This window comes from Pygocentrus nattereri, chromosome 6 (genome assembly GCF_015220715.1).
Source record: "Pygocentrus nattereri isolate fPygNat1 chromosome 6, fPygNat1.pri, whole genome shotgun sequence".
NCBI lineage: Eukaryota > Metazoa > Chordata > Actinopteri > Characiformes > Serrasalmidae > Pygocentrus > Pygocentrus nattereri.
In genome coordinates this window covers 4016097-4036326 of record NC_051216.1, presented here as the reverse complement: position 1 = coordinate 4036326, position 20230 = coordinate 4016097, and the positions used below count along the sequence as shown (strand labels likewise).

Sequence of the window (20230 nt, the reverse complement as noted above, 5' to 3'; positions counted from 1 at the left end):
TTCTAGGTCATGTTAGGATGTTTCTTTTGGTCCATTCATCATGAAATTTGCACACAGTGTAAAGAACAACAGGCTTTTTAAAATGATGTGAAAAACTGAAAACAAGGTTTTGTTCAGACAGCAGTGATATATTAGGGTGCGCTTCATGTAAACAGTGGTGGATGAAGTACACAAACCATGTACTCGAGTTAAAGTCGAGACACCCAAGGTAAAATATTCCTCCAGTGAAAGTAGAAGTTCCTCCCTTTAGACCTCCACTTGAGTAAAAGTACTAAAGTATTTCCCTTCAAATGTACTTAAGTATAAAGTAAAAGTACTAAAAGAGGAATTCTGGCTCTGATGTCCTGTTATCATTTTTATAATCAGACTGGCTTCATGAACTCATTTCAGGTGAAAGTCCTCCAGCGTCTCTCTTGGTAAACCAGTCTTTTAATAGAACGTCATTAATTAGTGACGCTGACGTCTATTAAAATGATCAGAAGCACAAAACACTGAAGGTAAACAGTTTCCATCAGGGAGAACCGAGTGGCTCTGAAATCACTTTTTACACACAAGCAAAGTTTCAGTTTCAGATTTATTTACAACTTAGTTCCAAGTTTAAGTTGAATAAAAACTGGCTTTAAACTCAGGATCACAGATGAGCTCCTTTACTATGTTGATCTGTAGGCGTCTGTTCATAAACATAAACCAGCCCAAACTCATTTACTATAAAATGAAATGGTGTTTGTAGAAATTCAGAAAAAAGCCGCGTCAGTCTCGACTGCATATGTGGACATATTTCTATATTGAGCTCTATTTACACAAAGTTAGGTTAGTTCATCATTTATGTTGAACAGACTCTCCCAAAGTTTTACGCTGCTGCGCTGACGTTGAACCGCGTGCTGCACTGGGTCGGTATGACCAACAGGTCAAAACCAGCTCTAAACAAAGTGACCGCTGGGCCCTGATTGGTGCTCTGGCTTTGCGCTTCTTTCGTTTTGACATGTGACGTTTTTATACACACAGAAACCAAAAGGAACGACAGATTTCTCAAAATGTAGGAGGAAAAAGTCGGATATTAGACTCTGAAATGTAGTGGAGTGAAAGGAAAAAGTCGCCCAGAACGGAGAAACTTCAGTACAGATACACCAAAAATACTAAAGTACAGAACTAATTACATTTACTCAGATACTCAGTTACTCAGTTACTCAGTTACTGTCCTCCACTTCATGTAAATGATCTATAAATGAGATGCTGGTAGGCTTGCGCTTGATTTCACGCACCGAAGCTGAAGCGTATACTGATGCCACTCTGGCTTGTGTTCGCTCTGTACTGGGCTGAGTTTAATCTTTTTAAATGGCTCAATAAATGTAAAAATAACAGAGAAGCATCTCAGGATGGCACAGCATTCACAGCAGGCAGCCACATGAGCTGCAGATGTGTCAAGTAAATTGCCAGCCATGTGCTTTTTCTATAACCGTAATGCACGTATAAAGGCTCCTCTTTAGATGTGTGCCTGAGAAATGATCCATGAAGGCCTCCTGGCCTCTCCACGTTTCCCTGAACAGCCTCATAAGCCTGCGGCAGTCTCTCTCCCCCCAAGGACACCCGCACACCTGCAAATCACCACGTTTTCTGCTGAAGGCCCGGCCGCTGCAGGCGGCGAGGAGAGGAAGCATCACATGCGCACAGGCACAGATATACGGCGGAAGCCTGCTGTTAGATAAGTTTCTATTAAACGCTTTTCTCTGATGCTATTTTCCCTCCTCTTCACGCGGCGCTGTTATCAGCCGCTCCTGAAACCGCCGCACGCAGCCGCTCCTGAGGGAGAGCAGCGCGGAGCTCTCATCTCCGAGCCTGCCTGATGTTTATCAGCGCTTTCCTGCCAGCGAGCTGCGTCTCCCTTCATTAGTCCTCGCAGAAGGAGAAGAAGGTCGAGCTGCTGACCTCTCTGCAGCCTCGCTATCCCCTCATCTCCTGACCTCTCTGCAGCCTCGCTATCCCCTCATCTCCTGACCTTCGCTCTCCCCTCTAACCTCGCTCGCCTCCACGCTTCTTTCTTTCTTTTTGTTTTGTCTTTCTTTTCCTTCCATTCTCTCTCTCTTTTCTTTTCTTTTGGCTTTTTTCTTTCTCTTCCTCTGTCAGGTTTTATCTATCAGTCCTCCACCCCCTCCTATTGGTTCCCCTGACCTCTCTCTCTCTCTCTCTCTCTCTCTCTCTCTCTTCTCTCTCTCTCTTTCCGTTTCTGTCTTCTCTCTCTTCTTTTTCTGTCTTTGCCCCTGTCCAGTTCTCTCTCTCTCTCTCTTCTCTCTCTCTTCTCTCTCTCTCCTTTTTCTGTCTTTGCCCCTGTCCAGTTCTCTCTCTCTCCTCTCTCTCTCTCTCTCTCTCTCTCTCTCTCTCTCTTCTCTCTCTCTTCTCTCTCTCTCTTTCTGTTTCTATCTTCTCTCTCTTCTTTTTCTGTCTTTGCCCCTGTCCAGTTCTCTCTCTCTCCTCTCTCTCTCTCTTCTCTCTCTCTTCTCTCTCTCTCCTTTTTCTGTCTTTGCCCCTGTCCAGTTCTCTCTCTCTCTCTCTCTCTCTCTCTCTCTCTCTCTCTCTCTCTCTCTCCTCTCTCTCTTCTCTCTCTTTCCTTTTTCTGTCTTTGCCCCTGTCCAGTTCTCTCTCTCTCTCTCTCTCTCTCTCTCTCTCTCTCTTCTCTCTCTCTTCTCTCTCTCTCCTTTTTCTGTCTTTGCCCCTGTCCAGTTCTCTCTCTCTCTCTCTCTCTCTCTCTCTCTCTCTGTTTCTATCTTCTCGTTTGGACTTGATCTTCTCTCAGTCTCACTCTCGTTTGCACTTGATCTTCTCAGTCTCACTCTCGTTTGGACTTGGTCGTGACTGTTTCGCTCTCATTTGGCCTTGATTTACTCTGATTTTCATTTGGACTTGGTCTTGATCTCATTTGGACTTGGTCTTTGTGATATCCGAGGAGGGGATGATGCCATCAACTGAACTTTTATTTTCTCTTAACAGGCTTTTTACCTCGATTCTCCGCCCCACCCACTCTTATTCTACTACTCCCAACAAGGATCTCTATTTCTTGGACAACCCAAGAATTACTACTGGGGTCATTACAGTCTTGACTCACCCTTACCCTCATTCTCATTCGGAGTCGGTCTTGACTCACCCTCATTCTCGTTTGGACTCAGCCTTGATTCACTCTGATTCTCATTTGGACTCTATCTTGACTCAGTCTTGCTCTCGTTTAGACTCAGCCTTGCTCTCATTCGGAGTCGGTCTTGACTCACCCTCATTCTCGTTTGGACTCAGCCTTGATTCATTCTGATATTCATTTGGACTCTATCTTGACTCAGTCTTGCTCTCGTTTAGACTCAGCCTTGCTCTCATTCGGAGTCGGTCTTGACTCACCCTCATTCTCGTTTGGACTCAGCCTTGATTCACTCTGATTCTCATTTGGACTCTGTCTTGACTCAGTCTGGCTTTCGTTTGGACTCGGCCTCACTCCTATTCGGACTTTGTCTCAAATCAATCTCATTGTATTCTAGACTTGGTCTTGACTTGATCTCACTCTCATTTTGACTCACCCTCGCTCAGTCTCGCTGGACTCTGTGTTGATTTGATTTTGCTGTCATTTTTACTCAGTCCTGACTCAGTCCCACTTTTGTTTGGGCTCAGTATTGATTCACTTCCCCTCATTTTGACTACTCATGGTCTTGGACTTGTCTTGAACTCGACAATGAACCCTACGCTGAAGTGGTAAAGGTTTTTGTGCTCTCTAATGTAGTTGAGTTAAAAGTAAACGCTCCAGCATTTAAAAGCGCATCAGAAGCGCAAAGCCAACACAGTTTTCCTGAGAACGAGTAAATAAGTGGAACTCCTTCTTTGCCCCCTCTGGTTAAATGTCAGACTGAGACGTGTGCAGAGTTTGCAGTGACTTTTCTCAGGTTTGTTGTGAAAGTTGGAGGTTGTGTTATGAGCTGTGATTGATTTCTGTCAATGTTGGTTTAGAACTCGCCTCCAAACCCTGCTGGTATTCATCCAGAGAGGAGCTACTGCTGAGCTCAAATACTCACTGTACCTGCACTCCTGTTGTGCAGCACACACGCCTTTCAGTGCATGGCGTGTGTGTGTGTGTGTGTGTGTGTACTATGCTGTGTTTTCTTATTACAGACCCTCATAGCGATCACAACACATGAAAATACTGTCCTTAAAAAGCAATTCAATATATATATTTTAATTTTTGCATAATTCAGTGCGAGAGATTCGGAGTTTGTTTGGTGTGAAATGGTTCAGATGTCTTTACAGTGCTGGTGATAGGTACCAGACGTCGCCATGACAACAACACAAATATAGATGTTTTATTATAACCATCCAGAACCACCAGTGAACCAGAGTTTTTGGTTTTATTTTTGTTAAGGGATACTTTTTGGAAGTTTTTGGGAGAATCTGTCAGTGGTAGAACTTCCATGTCCATCCACGGTCCTCCTGACCATTTAGAGGGGCAATTATTATAATAGCTACAAATGGACAGCCTCACTTTACAATCACAAATCTGCTTTTTTCTATTGTTCTTTGTCCTTTGAGCCCAACAGCTGCCCTTCTGAGAACATCATCTGAGAATTTAATCATGATTAGACCAATAAAAATGCTCCAAAATTGCTTGGAATAAAATCTCTTTACATTAACTTACAATGATTTTACCTTCTCCTGTAAAGTTTCCATTTTGCAGGTGCTTTTTTCTTTGGACAGTGAAGATTTGGACAATATCAGCCATTTAGACTTGCTCTCTAGTAACAGTGACCACAATCACGTGACCACATGTGGTGCAAACGTCCAACTTTATAGAAAATACAACCCACTAGAAACTGGGTGGCTTTCATGCACGTTGTGTGGGACTGCGCACAAGTTCACGCTTTTCGGGAGGAGGTTGTTGATTCCATCTCTTCCCTAAACCTACTTGAGACGTTCTGCATGGACGCTGAACTCATTTTACTTTATGAAGACAGTGCTGGATTTGTGGACCCCAGAAGGCCAAGTTCCCCAACTCCCAAACTCCCAAACTCCTTTGCATTTATTTTTCCTAAATCTATAAAAACCCCAAATATTTTCCCATTTATCCTTCCTAAATCTCTGAAACACCTTCCCAAATTACACCGTGCTTACTCTGCGGTTACTGTTATTATTAGTGATGCTGCCACTTCCTAATCGTGTAGGTGGTTAATCTAATGTGTACGGCCTTCAGTCCAGCTCCTCAAGTCCCAGCCAATGGGAGGCCAGCTTGGCTGCATCCACTGCTTCACAGAGAAAATCATCATCATTTGTTTTTCTCTAATAAATAAATAAATAAATAAGAATCACAATAAAGAGACGCCCCCCTTGTAACGCCAGCCTGCGTGGAGTCCGTATATGAAATCTGTGATATCTGCATACGTCACTCAGATCAAAGCTCAAATTGTGCCTTTGAACATCGTTTATTGTTTCATTTCCAATCCAATGTTCTGCAGCAGGGAGACAACGTCCAGTTACTTGCACCGCGGCGCAGTTTGGTGGAAAAGCTCCCATCTAGCTATAGTATTTGGAGTGTGTGTGTGTGTGAGTGCTCTCTTCACACGCCGCGGGTTAATGAAGGACGGGGCGCCGGGCTCTGCCCACCGCCCTGTGAATCACAGTGCTCAACATTGATCGCTGACAGACGATACAGTTTCAGAGCCTTTTCTCTGTGTGAGTGTCTTCGGCTCCAGCTGGCGTCAATAGAACTGCGCTCACCTCCAGTAAAACAGCGGCACTTACCCTGACACACAAACAAGATGCTTAATATTCAAACGCCATACTGAAAAAAACCAACTACTTATGCCCTAGTTATGCTCTGCTCTCTGTATAGTGCACTTTTGGAGTCTGTCCCTATAATCGTGCTCCACATCCAATCAAACCACGTTCATGAGTGGAAATCTTCAGTGTGTAGCCCCCCTGTAGTACTTAAATAAACAGAAATAAGTCAAAAGTCTATAAAACGTCATCTCTATTACAGCCACACAGTGCAACAAAGAGCAAAACAGGGGCATATTGTCAGCTATAATACAGACGCATAAATAAAATAAGCAAAGATATATAATAAAATCTACTGAACCAGCCACGAAATATAATGTGCAGTACAAGAATAAGTAGGTAAAATTGCATGAATACTATACAGGTGACAACGCAGTGGCGCATGTCCAGTAAAAGAGTGACCAGTGTGACTAAACACTGTGAACAGTAACATGTGCTGACAGTTGTGTCTGCCTGAGTGTATAAACAAATATGTAAAACTCATGGACGTATAAACAAAGTGGCAGTGCATAGTAGGCAGGAGAGATGTCCAGTTGGGGATCAGTGAGCCTGTCCTGTCCAGTAGCCCACTATACAATAACTACTACAACAACAGATGGGATTAATAGTAATATACACATTAGACTCTAAATATACACATTCATATACACCAGTATTGCATTTCCAATGTACAGTTTTTGAAACAGTAACATAAGTTGCAACTTATACTATACATGTACAGTACTGTGTGAAAGTTTTAGGCCCCCAAGACTCATAGTGTGTTAAAATTGATAGATTATTTAATAATGATTATCTATCTATCTATCTATCTATCTATCTATCTATCTATCTATCTATCTATCTATCTATCTATATAAAATGATTAGTGATTTTCTGGATGTTAGTCTGTTTGTTTAACTCATTTCCAAACCTTTTATTGCTTTTCTGTTTATTTGAATTATGAATATGACTTAACTCCCATGTATATTGTGATAAACTCACTGCTGAGGTCGACTGTTTAAAAATTTACTTAGATGCCTAAAACTCTCATACTGTGTGTGTGTGTGTGTGTGTGTGTGTGTGTGTGTGTGTGTGTGTGTGTAGCTGTTGTTGGAACAAAACCTCATCTCCATTTTTGTTGATTTTCAGATTTTTGCATAGTTTGAAAGTGTCTGTTGTTCTTTATATTGTGTGTGAATTTCTTAATTAATGGGCCAAAAGAAACGGCCCAAAATGGCTTGGAAAGACGTCTGGTTCCATTGACTTCCATTAAAAGTAAAATAGATTTTTTCCTTCTCCTGTAAAGTTACGATTTTGTAGATATAGCAGCGATATATATATATAAATCTGTGAAACCCCTCATTCAACAACCGCTCTTAAGAAGACACCCACTCATGTAGTTCTTCGAGGTTCTGAACGTTCACCAGTGTTCCCTTATTTGGGATTTGTTCTTAGGGAAGAACAGAATCTACACACACGGATTGAGAACACGTCATGAATCTGACGCAGACTTTTTCGTAGGATCACATTTAAGAGCAAACTCAGGAGGAAACTGGAGAATGAGGACCACTGAACCCAAATCTTCCCTAAGTTGATAGATGGGAGTCGTGTCTGCTCCCGTGATGAGATGGAACGGAAAAGGCGACTCTGCAGATTTAGGCAGGGTTTGAACCGTATTTCTGCTCTGTGTTATCACAAATATAGAAAGACATATATGTGCTGGTGAGTCTGTGGAACCCAGAAGGCCAAGTTCCCAAACTCCTTTGCATTTATTTTTCCTAAATTTCCTAAAAAAAAACCTTTCCAATTTCCCAAATATTTTCCCATTTATCCTTCCTAAATCTCTGAAACACCTTCCCAAATTACACCGGTTACTGTTATTATTAGTGATGCTGCCACTTCCTAATCGTGTAGGTAGTTAATCTAATGTGTAAGGCCTTCAGTCCAGCTCCTGAAGGTCCAACCAATGGGAGAGCAGCCTGGCTGCCTCCACTGCTTCACAGAGAAAATCCTGATTAGGACATTTTCCATCAGGCATTTAAAGGTTTTAACCTTTCAGTTTCCAATCAAAACGTAACATAATAAGAGCTTTACTACAATACGTAGTTTAAATGCAGCACTTAGGATTATCCCTACAGCGATTTCCCAATAAACCTGCTCTGTGTGGTGCTGAAATGTACGGAATAGTGATTATTGATTAGTGATTAGGGGACCAGTTCTCAGACAGCTGCAGAGCAGGGTGGAGGAAGCGTGTATATAAATAGAAGACTGGATTATTTTTCTCTTTTTTGTTGTTTCTTTGCGCTCTAGGTGTCCAGACTCCGCCCGTCCGGACTCCGCACGCCCATGTACGTTACCCTGTAAGAGAGATTGTGTGGTGACTCCGTTCAGCGAGTGGACAGCCTGTCCTTCCACCTGTCTGCCAGGTATCATCCCACTGCACTCATTCAGAACACTGTGCTGTTTTACCTTCGTCGTCATTATGATTAATAAAATTGTATGACTGCTTTTTAACTCATTAAAGTCTGTGCTTATCACACTCCTGTTAAAGCAACACTAATTACATCACAAAGACGTGTACTCGAGTTAATTATAAGCTAATTAAGAAAAAATCACTACCATGTTTTCACCAGGGAGTGAGCTATCTTGCGAATGCTAATTAGACATTCCTTAATTAAGGAGCTACTGTAGCTCAGCTGGCAACCTAAACAGTTAAATATTATTTATCTCTGCTGTTGGTAACTTAGCTGACCTTAACTTATGGCGTGTTGACCAGCGGCTGTTCACTCAAGACCACAAACGAGAGCAAAGAAAGGAGGCGTGTAAAATAAGTTGCTGGCATTGCTTTAAAGGCATCAATATCTACTATGAATTATTTCATATATACTTTTAATTATTCAGTATTCATAATGACTTTTCCAGTGTCCATAAGGAATTATTCAGTACCTACTATGAATTTTTAGTAACTGTAATGAATCATTTTTCAGTACCTACTACGAATTATTCAGTATCGACTATAAATGATTCAGTATTCATGACTTTTTCAGTATCCATAATAGATTTTTCAATATCTGCTATGAATTTTTAGTGACTGTAATGAATAATTTTTCAGTACCTTCTATAAATGATTCATTATTGACTATAAATTTTTCAAAAACTGATTGATTTATTATGTACTACAAATTATTCAGTATCCATAATGACTTTCAGTATCAATAATGAATTATTCAGTACCTACTATAAATTATTCAGTATTGGTCATTCATTTTTCGATAACTATAATAAATTGTTTAGTATCAACTGTGATTTTTTTGAGTATCTGCTATGATTTTTCAGTATCCATAAACAATCATTCAGTGTCTGTTATGAATTATTCAGTGCCTACTATCAATTATTCAGTATCTGTTATGAATTATTCAATATATACTATGAAATATTCAGTACCTACTATGAATTATTCATTACTGACTAACTTTTCAGTAACTGTAATGAATTATTCAGTAGCTAATTTTATTATTCACTTTCTGCCATGAATCATTCAGTTACTACTATGAACTACTACTCTACAGAAACGTGATGCAGCACTATGTAAGACTTGGGGATTTGGAGCCCTCTCTGGTGGAAATGTGTAATTGCACACAACATGCAGAGGAAGATTTTGTAAAGTAGGTTGCGCTTCGGGCCTCCACGAGTGGATGAGTCCGACTTTTGTGAGTGTGTTGAAAAAGAATTCAGAGAGAACTCAGTCTAAACTCGGTGAAGGAGCATCTTCTGAGGACGTGAGTGAATTATCTACTGCTGTCGTCACATCATCATCAGTACAATTTTGATTGGGAGGTCATTTGAGGCCGAAACATCGAGCTGGACCTTCTTTGTGTGTGTGTGACATTAATTCGTAAAGACGTAATCGGGACAAATCGGTCCCGGTACCTCTGACTTTAAAATGATAGTCAGACTTGACACAGAGACTCACAGCAGCACAAACTCACCACATCTCCTGACTCAGGAATGACATTTCTTTCAGTTTAACAAAAAAAAAAAATGCACATTGCTGCTTTAAAAATCGTCCAGCCTGACGGGAAGATAGAAACAGAGAGATTACAAACAAAATACAAAGCAAAAAATGACTTAATATGACAAAATACAAATAAAAAAAAATACGAATACAGCAAATATCGCGGCAAAACAGAATAAATAAACAATGTCCCCCTCGCTCGCCCACCATGCTGACTTACAGCAAAGCTGCCGAACATCATTTCCACCTGCGAGCTCTTCCCTAATGGAGTGATTTCCTTTTTATTCTCTGAAGAACGAAGAGATTAAAGTTATAGAGTTTGTTATTAAAAAAATGGAAATGTGCTGCCTCCGTGGAGACCGGCTTTGCGTGAGTAATGAATGCGATGCGGCGTTAGAGATTAGCGTGTTCTGTGTGGGGCTCGCACACTAAGACGCTGCGGTGTGTCATCACACACCCCTGCAGTTTTTCTGGATGCGGAGCTTCTGCTCAACAACCTGCACGGCTTAAACAGTTCAGCAGAAAACCTCGTTTAAAATGTGTCTCCTGTTTCCCACAAATGACTTCTGTCATGCAAAGAGTCTGAAGGTTCACTGGAGCTTTGAGGCCAATGTAGCTAACAGTCAAAGGAAGCTTAGACCCCACCAGTTAGCAGGGTGCTATCTGCATGCCTAGGTCACCCCTCGCTTCCTCAAAACCATGTGAGAAGTCATCTCTGGCAAGGAACGCTTTACTGTAGCCCAGCGTTCATTAGGCTTAATGACAGACATATGCCAACTGACATAAACCTTACATAGCTGTTACTTTAACACGCCTGTTGTCATATAAATAGCATTTGCCAGCTTTGATCTTGAGTTGACAAAACATCTGGCTTTTTCTGGTATTAGGCTGTCATGATGCACTGCATGGCCAAAAGTATGCGGACACCCCTCTTAATGATTGAGTTCAGTTGTTTCAGCTGCATTCGTCGCTGTTGTCAGAACGAAACCTTGCATCTCCATAATGGTGACTTTACAGGAGAAGGCAAAAACCTACTATATTTTTAATGTAAGTCAGTGGAACCAGACGTTTTTCCAAGTCATTTTGGGTCATTTCTTTTGGTCTGTTCTTCGTGAAATTTACAAACAATGTAAAGGGCAAGAGGAATTTTCAAATTATTTCAAAAACTGAAAAAGGACAAAAATGGAGATATTAGGTTTTCTTCCGACAGCAGTGATATAATCAAGCACGTGACCTTGCAGTCTTCACAGACAAACACGGGCAGTAGAGGGTCGTACCGAAGAGCTCAGTGACTTTAAACATGGCTCTGTCATACGATGCCACCTCTACCACAGGTCAGTTTGGGAAATTTCTGCTATGCTAGATCTTCCCCAGACAACTGTAAGTGCTATTATTGTGAAATAGGAGTGTCCAGGAGCAACACCAGCTCAGCCACGAAGCGGTAGACCACACAAACTCAGCGTGGGGCCGGTGAGCACTGAAGAGTGTAGCACTTAAAAATCCTCTATTTCATCACTTAGTCACTCTCAGAAAAGCCGTCACTGGGCCGGTTCCCCTCTTGTCTCTGGGGTGGGACCCTCAAGGCTCCATCTCAGCATCTTCAGTCAGGGAACGTAACTGAACCATAATCCACTGAAATGATCTGTTCTAAGCTGGACTGACTCCACACACCCCGCCTCGCCTCGCCTCCAGGCTTTTACTCTACTGCTCTGTTTTAAAACATTCGGTTATGAAAAGGAACAAATACCAACTTTTCACCTGGAGGAACTGATTTAAGCTCCACATTTACACTGTTTGGAAAAAGAACAGAAAACTAGAAAATAAAGCAAAACAATTCCCAGGACTTTATAAGTGTTTATGTAGGCCTATGTGAGTTTTCATGATGACTTTATATGGGTGTCGTGTGGCTTTATGACGACTTACAGTAAAGAGTGGCCTCCAAAGTTGTGTGAAATATCAATAAACACACTTTTTCTTCCTTTATATAAGCCCAAGTTTTCTTGTCTGCATGTTTTCCTGCTTTGAGAGATAACAGCAGGTCATCCAGCAGGTGTTCTCAGACCTTTTAACAATGCAGGCTGAACTGCGGTCCACAGTGGTTTTGACGGACTGCTGCGTGAGCAGTGGGGCAGATAGGCACATGAATAGTCTGGTTGGCTCTTGCTGATGAATGTTTTATCTCCAAATTGGGAAAAAAAACAGATAACGACCGATAAACTATGCATAGCCTGATTTTCTGGCTTCTTGCTACAAACCATTGAGCATTTAATAGGCTTGGTGACCATATTTTATCTGCTTGCCATCATAGTTTCCAGCCCATTTTGCTGTTAGTTTCATTTTCATTCTAGTATTTGATGGTTTTTTTTCATGTTTGTCCAAATTTACTAAGGTTTCTTATTTTTGGTTTCATCTTATGTTAGTCATCAACTGACAGCAGCTATGGGGCCATGCAGGGATGTGACGTTGGCTGATATAGATTGAAAATTTTATTAAAAGGCCCAAATTTTCACAAATCCGTCACTTTTCTGAGTGTGATGTAGTATAAACACCAAGTTTCAAAACATACCGGTCACTCCATGCAGTCCAGAGCCAGAAACTGAGCTCCAAAAGAGCCGCTTTGAATTCCCTGACTTTTGTGATGTCGCAGAAAGTCACTAATTTACACACTTGCCTATTCAGCCAATAGTGGTTTAGCCCCGCCCACTCACACTGAAGTTATAAGGAGTGTTTCAGCCCCGGCTGCCTTTTGAATGAGGCTCATTACAGGGCAGCCAATCAGAACAGAGCTCATATACATATCGGACTTAAAGGGAAAGTAACAATAACAGCCGGTTTAATTCTGAAGGACCAGGTAGAAATGAATTATGACACAAAAAGCCACACAAACATTAAACGAGAAGAAACATATATAACCTATAACTTTATGATCATCTTAGTAGCAGGAAGTAAGCTTTTCTAGAGAAATCTAGAGAATCGTTGGTCATTGTAGCACTAGGAACCAGACGTCTGGAGCATTTAATGGCTCTAAAAGCTACAACCTGTTGAGAAATCCACTTTTTTTTCCTTGTCGGTTTTTAGCTCAGTTTGCAGAGCAGTTTGACTTTTGTATTTGTGTGTAGCCTCAAAATAATCAGCCACAACTTTAGGATTTCTGGCACTAATAACAGCGATTGGGGGAAAGAATTCTGTACTGTATTTTTGTCCTTTATTTTCATATATGCCTGTACCAGCGCAGTTCACCACCGCTCTGAATGATTAACCAGCGGGGTGCAGCTGTGATCTATCGCAGATCTTCTGGTGAATAACGTCCCTCATGTAAGAGTTTTGTTGACGCCGTGCGACGCGACTCTGACAACCCAAACAACACAGAGGTGTGCAGAGCGAAAAAGGTGCCTACAGGGCCTTGTGAGGGAAAAGTAATACCCAAAGAAAACGTACTAGCAGTATTTTACTGTTGTCCGTAGTGTAATGGTGAAAAGCTTGTTTGTCCTGTCACCCCTTGTTTCCCGTTTCCAGTTGTCTTTACCACACAGGAGAAGAAGTTGGTTTCCAGGAAATCCAAAAAGAGTGTTTGATGCAGAATGCTGCCGGAAATGTATTATAAATAAACAGAAATACAGAATTAAATATGCAGTGGTAGCATGAAGTCCGTAAATATCGCATTAATAGCTGTTCCCAGGGTAGAGCAAGGCCCCAATGGCAGCAGCCTTACAACGAGCAGACCTGGGGTACGCCTACTGAGTACCAACTGAGGTCAATGACGGCACTGCCGCTCTGCCTTCCGCCCCGTCACGCATCACTTAACCGTGGCTCATCCATGTAGCGTAGGCAAAATGACGTCGGGTTCCTAGTACTACAACGGTGGACGATTCTGACTCAGTAAATTTCTCAGAAGGACTGAACTAACACCCCCCTTGAATGACTGTCCGGTAACACACTTGGTGGAGTTCCCTTTCTAAATGCACACAGGCAGAAACAAAATAGGAATAAAAGCAGACATCGATTAGGCAGCAATAGAAAAACAGACACGAATTAACTCTGAAACAGTAGGAATAAACGTATGCATAGCATATTTACAGAACACATAAGATTGTTGTATTTCCATGAGAGCAGGTACTGCAGGTAGTGGTACGATGCAGCTTACAACACCAGGAATATAAGCATGAATAAGAAGAGTCTAAAGTGTGTTGCCCAGTGTGTATTAACAGGAGAGGAGATACAGTGAGGTGGTTCTGCTCGGTGCAGACAGCAGGAGATCAGTACCGGCTCTGCAGTGAGGAGACTCGCTGTAGAGCCGAACAGCAGTGGGTACGAAAGACCTCTCACGGCCTCTTTAACACAGCGCAGCTGGAACAGACGCCACTGAATATAATAATAATATTAACACAGTTAGAACAGCACTGCTTCATTGCTGCGGCCCGGCATCAAATGAGACGTGACCCAGTACTGGTCCGCAGCCCGGAATTTGGGAACCCCCTGTCCTGCAGCTTCACCGAACTATAATACGTGCTTTCCCGTAGACGCCTCTCGATGATGCGTGTATTAGCAGATAAAATGATTTCATTTGATTTTAATGACACTGGGGAAAAAAGTCAAGGAACAAATAGATTTTTAATGGCCGAGAAGACAGCAGCGAAGCTTCTGGGAATCGGACGGAGCTAATTGCTTTGAAATGGCCGATGCTGGGTCTGTAAATAGCAGGCCGTCCTTTCCTCCTCAGCTGCCGCGATCATGTTCTTAATTGCGCTATTTTCATTCTTTAGTAATTAGGATTGTGTAATGAGCCTCACAGCAGCTGCCAAATGAAGCCACTATGTCAATTCAGGGTCCAAACCCAAAGAGCAGCGAAGGGCTCCAGCGCAGGAGTCACACCGGCGTGTTTAGACAGGCCGAGTCAGAGCCCATCATTTATTCATGCAGTGAGTCAACCTACAGCCAGGGAGGTATTGACCTTCCTTCAGACCGAGCGCTCCTCAGCTGTGCAGCGCAGGTGGCGCGCCGGTGAATAATAGTCTGCAATTATCTTAGCGCGGCTTTAGTTAATCATAGCGTTCCTCTGCTCATTAACTCATCCGGAACAATGAATGTGTATCAGATTCTCTTCAGCTTCTTTGAAAAACCTGATTAAAGACGATTTAGTCTCGAGTCTTTGTCTAACGTGTCTCCTGTCGTTCGGGCACACGTCAGTAAACCCAGCGCGGATCAAGCTTCTTGTAAGCGCGTGCCTTTCGTGGCTTCTGTATGTCCTACAAGCTTCTGACTCGCCTCCCTTCCCTCTTCTGGGCTCTGAGGCACACAGCCAGCAGGGTGAGGTTTAAGGCCAGCAGTGAGAACCTTCAGACTCCTTTTCAATGAACTTCCTTGGAAAATGTGTTACACAACACTTCTGCCTCGTCTTTCTGTCTGTCTGTCTGTCTGTCTGTCTGTCTGTCTGTCTGTCTGTCTGCCTGCCTGCCTGCCTATCTATCTATCTATCTATCTATCTATCTATCTATCTATGTGACTGTCTGTTTGTCTGTCTGTCTGTTGATCTGTCTGTCTGTCTGTATGTCTATCTATGTGTCTGTCGATCTATCTGTCTGTCTGTTGATCTGTCTGTCTGTCTGTTGATTTTTCTATCTGTCTATTGATCTGTCTGTCTGTCTGTATGTCTATTTATGTGTCTGTCTGTCTATCTGTCTGTCTCTCTGTTGATCTGTCTGTCTGTCTGTCTGTATGTCTATCTATGTGTCTGTCTGTCTATCTGTCTGTCTGTCTGTTGATCTGTCTGTCTGTATGTCTATCTATGTGTCTGTCTGTTGATCTGTCTGTCTGTCTATCTGTCTGTTGATCTGTCTGTCTGTCTGTCTGTCTGTCTATCTTTAATGGTCTTTCTTTGTTTGTGTGTTTCTCTGTTAGTTAACGCCTCCATACCCACTCAGTCACGCTACAGGACCATCGTCCAGCATTCGTCCGGTGGTGGTCAGGAGTGTCCAGACACGCTGTTTGAGGAGAGAGAGTGTGAAGCCCTGCCTGTGTGTCCCACCTACAGGTCACTTTCAAACCCCCTTCACCTGCTTATCTCAGCACTCACTCTTCCTGCTCTGTTGAGTTTACTCTGGCAGCCGCAGCTCGTCACACTGCGCTTAACGTTCTCAAACACAAAGGCAAAGAATGCAGTTTCACATTCATTACCATCCAGCCAATAAGATCCTCCCAGAGCGCTAATTAAATTTTAAGCAGTTGGAGGTGTAATTAGACACACTAGGCTGCCTCTGCCCTGTGCATATTTGACTTTGTGTGAATATTTACACATTTGCATGTCGCCAAAACATTTTGGGCTCCTTCTATTTGCATGTTAAACACCTGCAGTGTAAAACAAGGTATTAGCGGTTTAGGTGTTGGCAACAGTTCAGATGTTTAGTGCCGCTGTGAATCTGCCCGTTTCCTCTCAGGTGGACGGCACACAAATGGCATCCATGCACACTGGTGCCAGAGTCTGTCCGGCAGGGGATGGCTGGAGCCGGAGAGTCCTGCGGGCGAGGCCTGGAGACAAGAGGTAAAAAATAACACACACACACACACACACACACACACAAGCCACCTTCTAAAATCATATACAATCACACACACTGGCCACTTTATTAGAAACACCTACCCTGTACTTCCACTCACTGGCCACTTTATTAGAAACACCTACCCTGTACTTCCACTCACTGGCCACTTTATTAGAAACACCTACCTTGCACTTCCACTCACTGGCCACTTTATTAGAAACACCTACCTTGCACTTCCACTCACTGGCCACTTTATTAGAAACACCTACTTTGTCACTGGTTGCTGTTGTGTAGATATTATTTGGGTGGTGGTCTGTTCTCAGCACAGCTGTGACTGGTAGTGTATGTGGCGCTGGTGCGAGTGTTGGACTTTTTAAATGGGTCAGTGTCACTGCTGTGGTAAGAATAGATGAACACCCAAATAATATTCAGGCAAGAGCAGCTCTGTGGTCAGAAACTGACCAGTGATAAAGGACTAGAGGATGGGTATACAATATGTAGGTCAACAGATGAGCTACAGTCTGTAACCGTGGCCCTCCAGTGGACGGGTTTCTGATAAAGTGGCCAGGGAGTTTTAACCAGTTGAAATGTATGAAGTCGTTGCAGTGCAGTCCATTTCTTAACGGGACAGGCTTCTGTTTCCCTAATGGTTTGTTTACGTCGCGCTGTAGAGAAACGTGTGGCTCGTTTTCGACTGATGGCTTTGTGTTTGCAGTGTTTGCTCCCTTTGGCTGTGCTGTGTTATTTAGACATGTATATGATTATATGTTGCCTGTACGTGCGCTCTGATGTGTGTGTGCCAGAACAGAGTGTGTTTAAAGTCGTCACTTAGAGAAACATATGAACTGCTTCAGTCCAGTAAACATGGTGTTTTGAATATTCTTCATATTATCTTTTCTATGAACAAAGTAGCCTCTTCAGCTCCTCGGGACCACCGGTGGGTCCAAGCCGCACTCGGTCATGTTCTTCATAATGTTCATATTCCATAAGCTCCATTCAGAAGCTGGGCGTCGTGTGAGGCTGTAGCTCTTCTCTCCAGTCTAATAGACGGTGACGTCATTTTAAACCCTTATAATAAAAGAAGCTGAACTCAGTTTGTTTTTCTACTGAAAGTCGACCCGTTTTTCCCCAAATCTGGGCTCTAAACTATAAACAGACGGCGTCTCTTCAGTGATCTGCTCTGGAAACATCACTTTTAGAGAACAACACAAAGAGCGGCGCAGATTTTTGTAAATTGTGAGCATGTAGTGATGTGTGGAGATCATAAAACACACGTTCTGATCATTTGAGGAGCTTTTACAAAAAAATAAATAAATAAAATTCAAAATATATAAGGGTAAAAACTAAGTTTAGTAAAATGTGAAATATAATTTAGTAAAAAAGTAAAATGCAGTGAAGAAAAGTCCGAAATAAACAGAGAAAAAGACACGAGTTCAGTAAAATGTAGAATATGTGAAATCAGGTCAAATAGAGAGAATAAAAAGTTACTATATTAAATTTTATGTGTGATAACGTCTTAAGACGGACTCAGACCGGCGTCGTTCCCGAGTTATCCGGGCTGTGCCGGCTGATTCACGCGCACATCCGTGTTTGCCGTCTTGTTCGTATATCTCGCGTCCAGAAGCTCTTCACTCTGACGTGAACGGCCTCTGCTGGTCATAAATAAACACAGGCATTCCAGAGGCGTTTAATGGCCCTTTGACCCTCAGCGGATTCCACAGATACAGATTTACAGCGCAGTTCCAGTGAATCACAGCCCTCAGCGCAAATTAAAACCTGTCTGCTTTCATTTTAGGACGATGCAGCAAATCACCGGGCGGTTACTGCTTTCACTGCTTTAGCTCAGGCTCTTATCCCGAACCGCGTACACAGCAGCCCTGAGCTCACAGGCAGCATCCACCACTTCTCACCGAGAGAACGAGGATTATTCAGCCTGTTTCTGGACATCTTTGGGACATATTTATTCCTTAAAAGAAGCCAAATTGTGTTTGGAGAAAGATAGTTTCCCTACTGTGTGTTTAAAACGGCTTCAAATATCGCTGTAGGAACCAAACCTCGTATCTCCTTTTTTGTCGTTTTTCAGTTTTTGCCATAATCTGAAAACACCCGTTGCTCTTTCCACTGTGTGTGAATTTCACAATGAATGGACAAATAGAAAAGGCTTAAAACGACTTGGACGAAATTCTGGTTCCATTGACTTTCATTAAAAGTTAAGAGAGTTTTTTGCTTCCCCTGTAAAGTTACCAATTTGGAGATTAAGTCACGCTTATTAGTCCCACAGTGGGAAAATTTCACCTCCACATTTAACCCATCCATGCAGTGAAGTGCCACATATACACTAGTGAACACACACACACACACTAGGGGGCAGTGAGCACACTGGGGAGCCCGGGGAGCAGTTGGGGGTTACGTCAGTACAGATACATGAAAAAACTACTTAAATACAGACACTAATTACATTTACTTAGATACTGTCCACCACTGGGAATAACAGGTTTTGTTTTAACATCAGTTAAATACGAGGCCACATCCACACGATAATCTCCTCTGCATTTTGGCCTCCCGTCCGTGTGAAAACGCTGAAAGTCAAGCATCTGTGGTGTCACTGTAAATTTCTTTTCTAAGACTGTAGTGCTTCACAATAAACAATTAAAATGAAAGTTAAAATGACAAGAAAAGAAATTAAGCGCACACAGTCAAGCGCCTCACCTATGATCACAACTCAAAAACCTAGAGAATAAAAGTTTTCGAGTCCAAACCGTTTAACCGGTGAAACGGCGAAGCATCTCCCTGAGTCCGGTTAAAGGGGATAAAGTGGGACAAACAGAGTAGACTAGACATTAAAGACGACAATCTCGTTATCCGGAGTAAACAGACATAAACCAGTCAGTACATGTTTACACTCACAGTTTTCAGTAATAGTTAGAGTGAATATAGTAGTGAATGTGGGACAGACGTGGGTGATGGGCAGGGGGCATAGAGGATTGGAAGGTGTAAGGCTTTTTGTTTTGTTTTGGAGATTGTTTGTTTGTTTTTTTTCTTTCTTTTTTCTTTTACTCTCATGTGAACGAACCAAATGCAACTTTCTGAAATGTTGACGTTGTACTATTAAAATACCTTGGGGATTCTTAAGATACATGACTTGATCATGAACTCAAGATTTGAATTGAATCCTAATTCTGTAAGTCGAGTGGGGTGACCAGCTTGAAAAACTCAAAAACTGATCTGGACTTTGTGGACGTTTCGGAGATGGTGGTGTAGCCGTGGTATTGCAAATAACCCCACAGCAAGCAGTGGGTTCTTGGGGCAGTCGTGGGCTGGAGGTTAGGGAACGAGCCCTGTGACCGGACAGTCCGTGACTGAAGTGCCCTTGAGCGAGACTCCTAACCCCCAATTGCTCCTTAGGCGCCGTGGATAGGGCTGCCCACCGCTCCAGGCAAGTGTGCTCACTGCCCCCTAGTGTGTGTGTTCACTAGTGTGCATGTCTGTGGGTGTTTCACTGCAGGGACGGGTCAAATTCGGAGGTCTAATTCCACAGTGTGCAGACACAGTTGGCTGATGGCTCTGAATTCAAGGTCTTTCTCTAGAGAAGATTTGGGCTCCAATAAATGTGTTCAGACAGGCTGTGATTATGTTCAGTCCTCATTTATTTTCAGATGGAATGGCAGAGCGACGTGACGCGTCCAAAATAGAAACGGGGCGTCATTGATTATATTGGAAGTGTTTTGGTTTTGCTTGCAACAGAAGATGTAATGAGGTCAGTTCAATGCACGGTGTTGGGTTGTAGGTTGCAATAGTCATATTTCGGCTCAGGAATGAACTCATAATCCAGTGACATGCGGCAGGAAAATGCCTGTGAGTCAAAACAGTTCAGCTTTGGAAGCACTTCAATTTTCCCACA

General features: G+C 42.6%; 1 protein-coding gene across 1 annotated transcript in view; it reads left to right on the top strand.

The window, feature by feature from the left end:
* The window catches only part of thsd7ba (thrombospondin, type I, domain containing 7Ba), a 527193-nt gene that overhangs the window by 361586 nt on the left and 145377 nt on the right, over window positions 1–20230 (top strand). The window contains exons 13-15 of the mRNA XM_037539668.1: window positions 8089–8204; window positions 15692–15824; window positions 16228–16331. Coding sequence (XP_037395565.1) covers window positions 8089–8204; window positions 15692–15824; window positions 16228–16331 — 353 coding nt within the window. The remainder of the gene's footprint in view (window positions 1–8088; window positions 8205–15691; window positions 15825–16227; window positions 16332–20230) is intronic.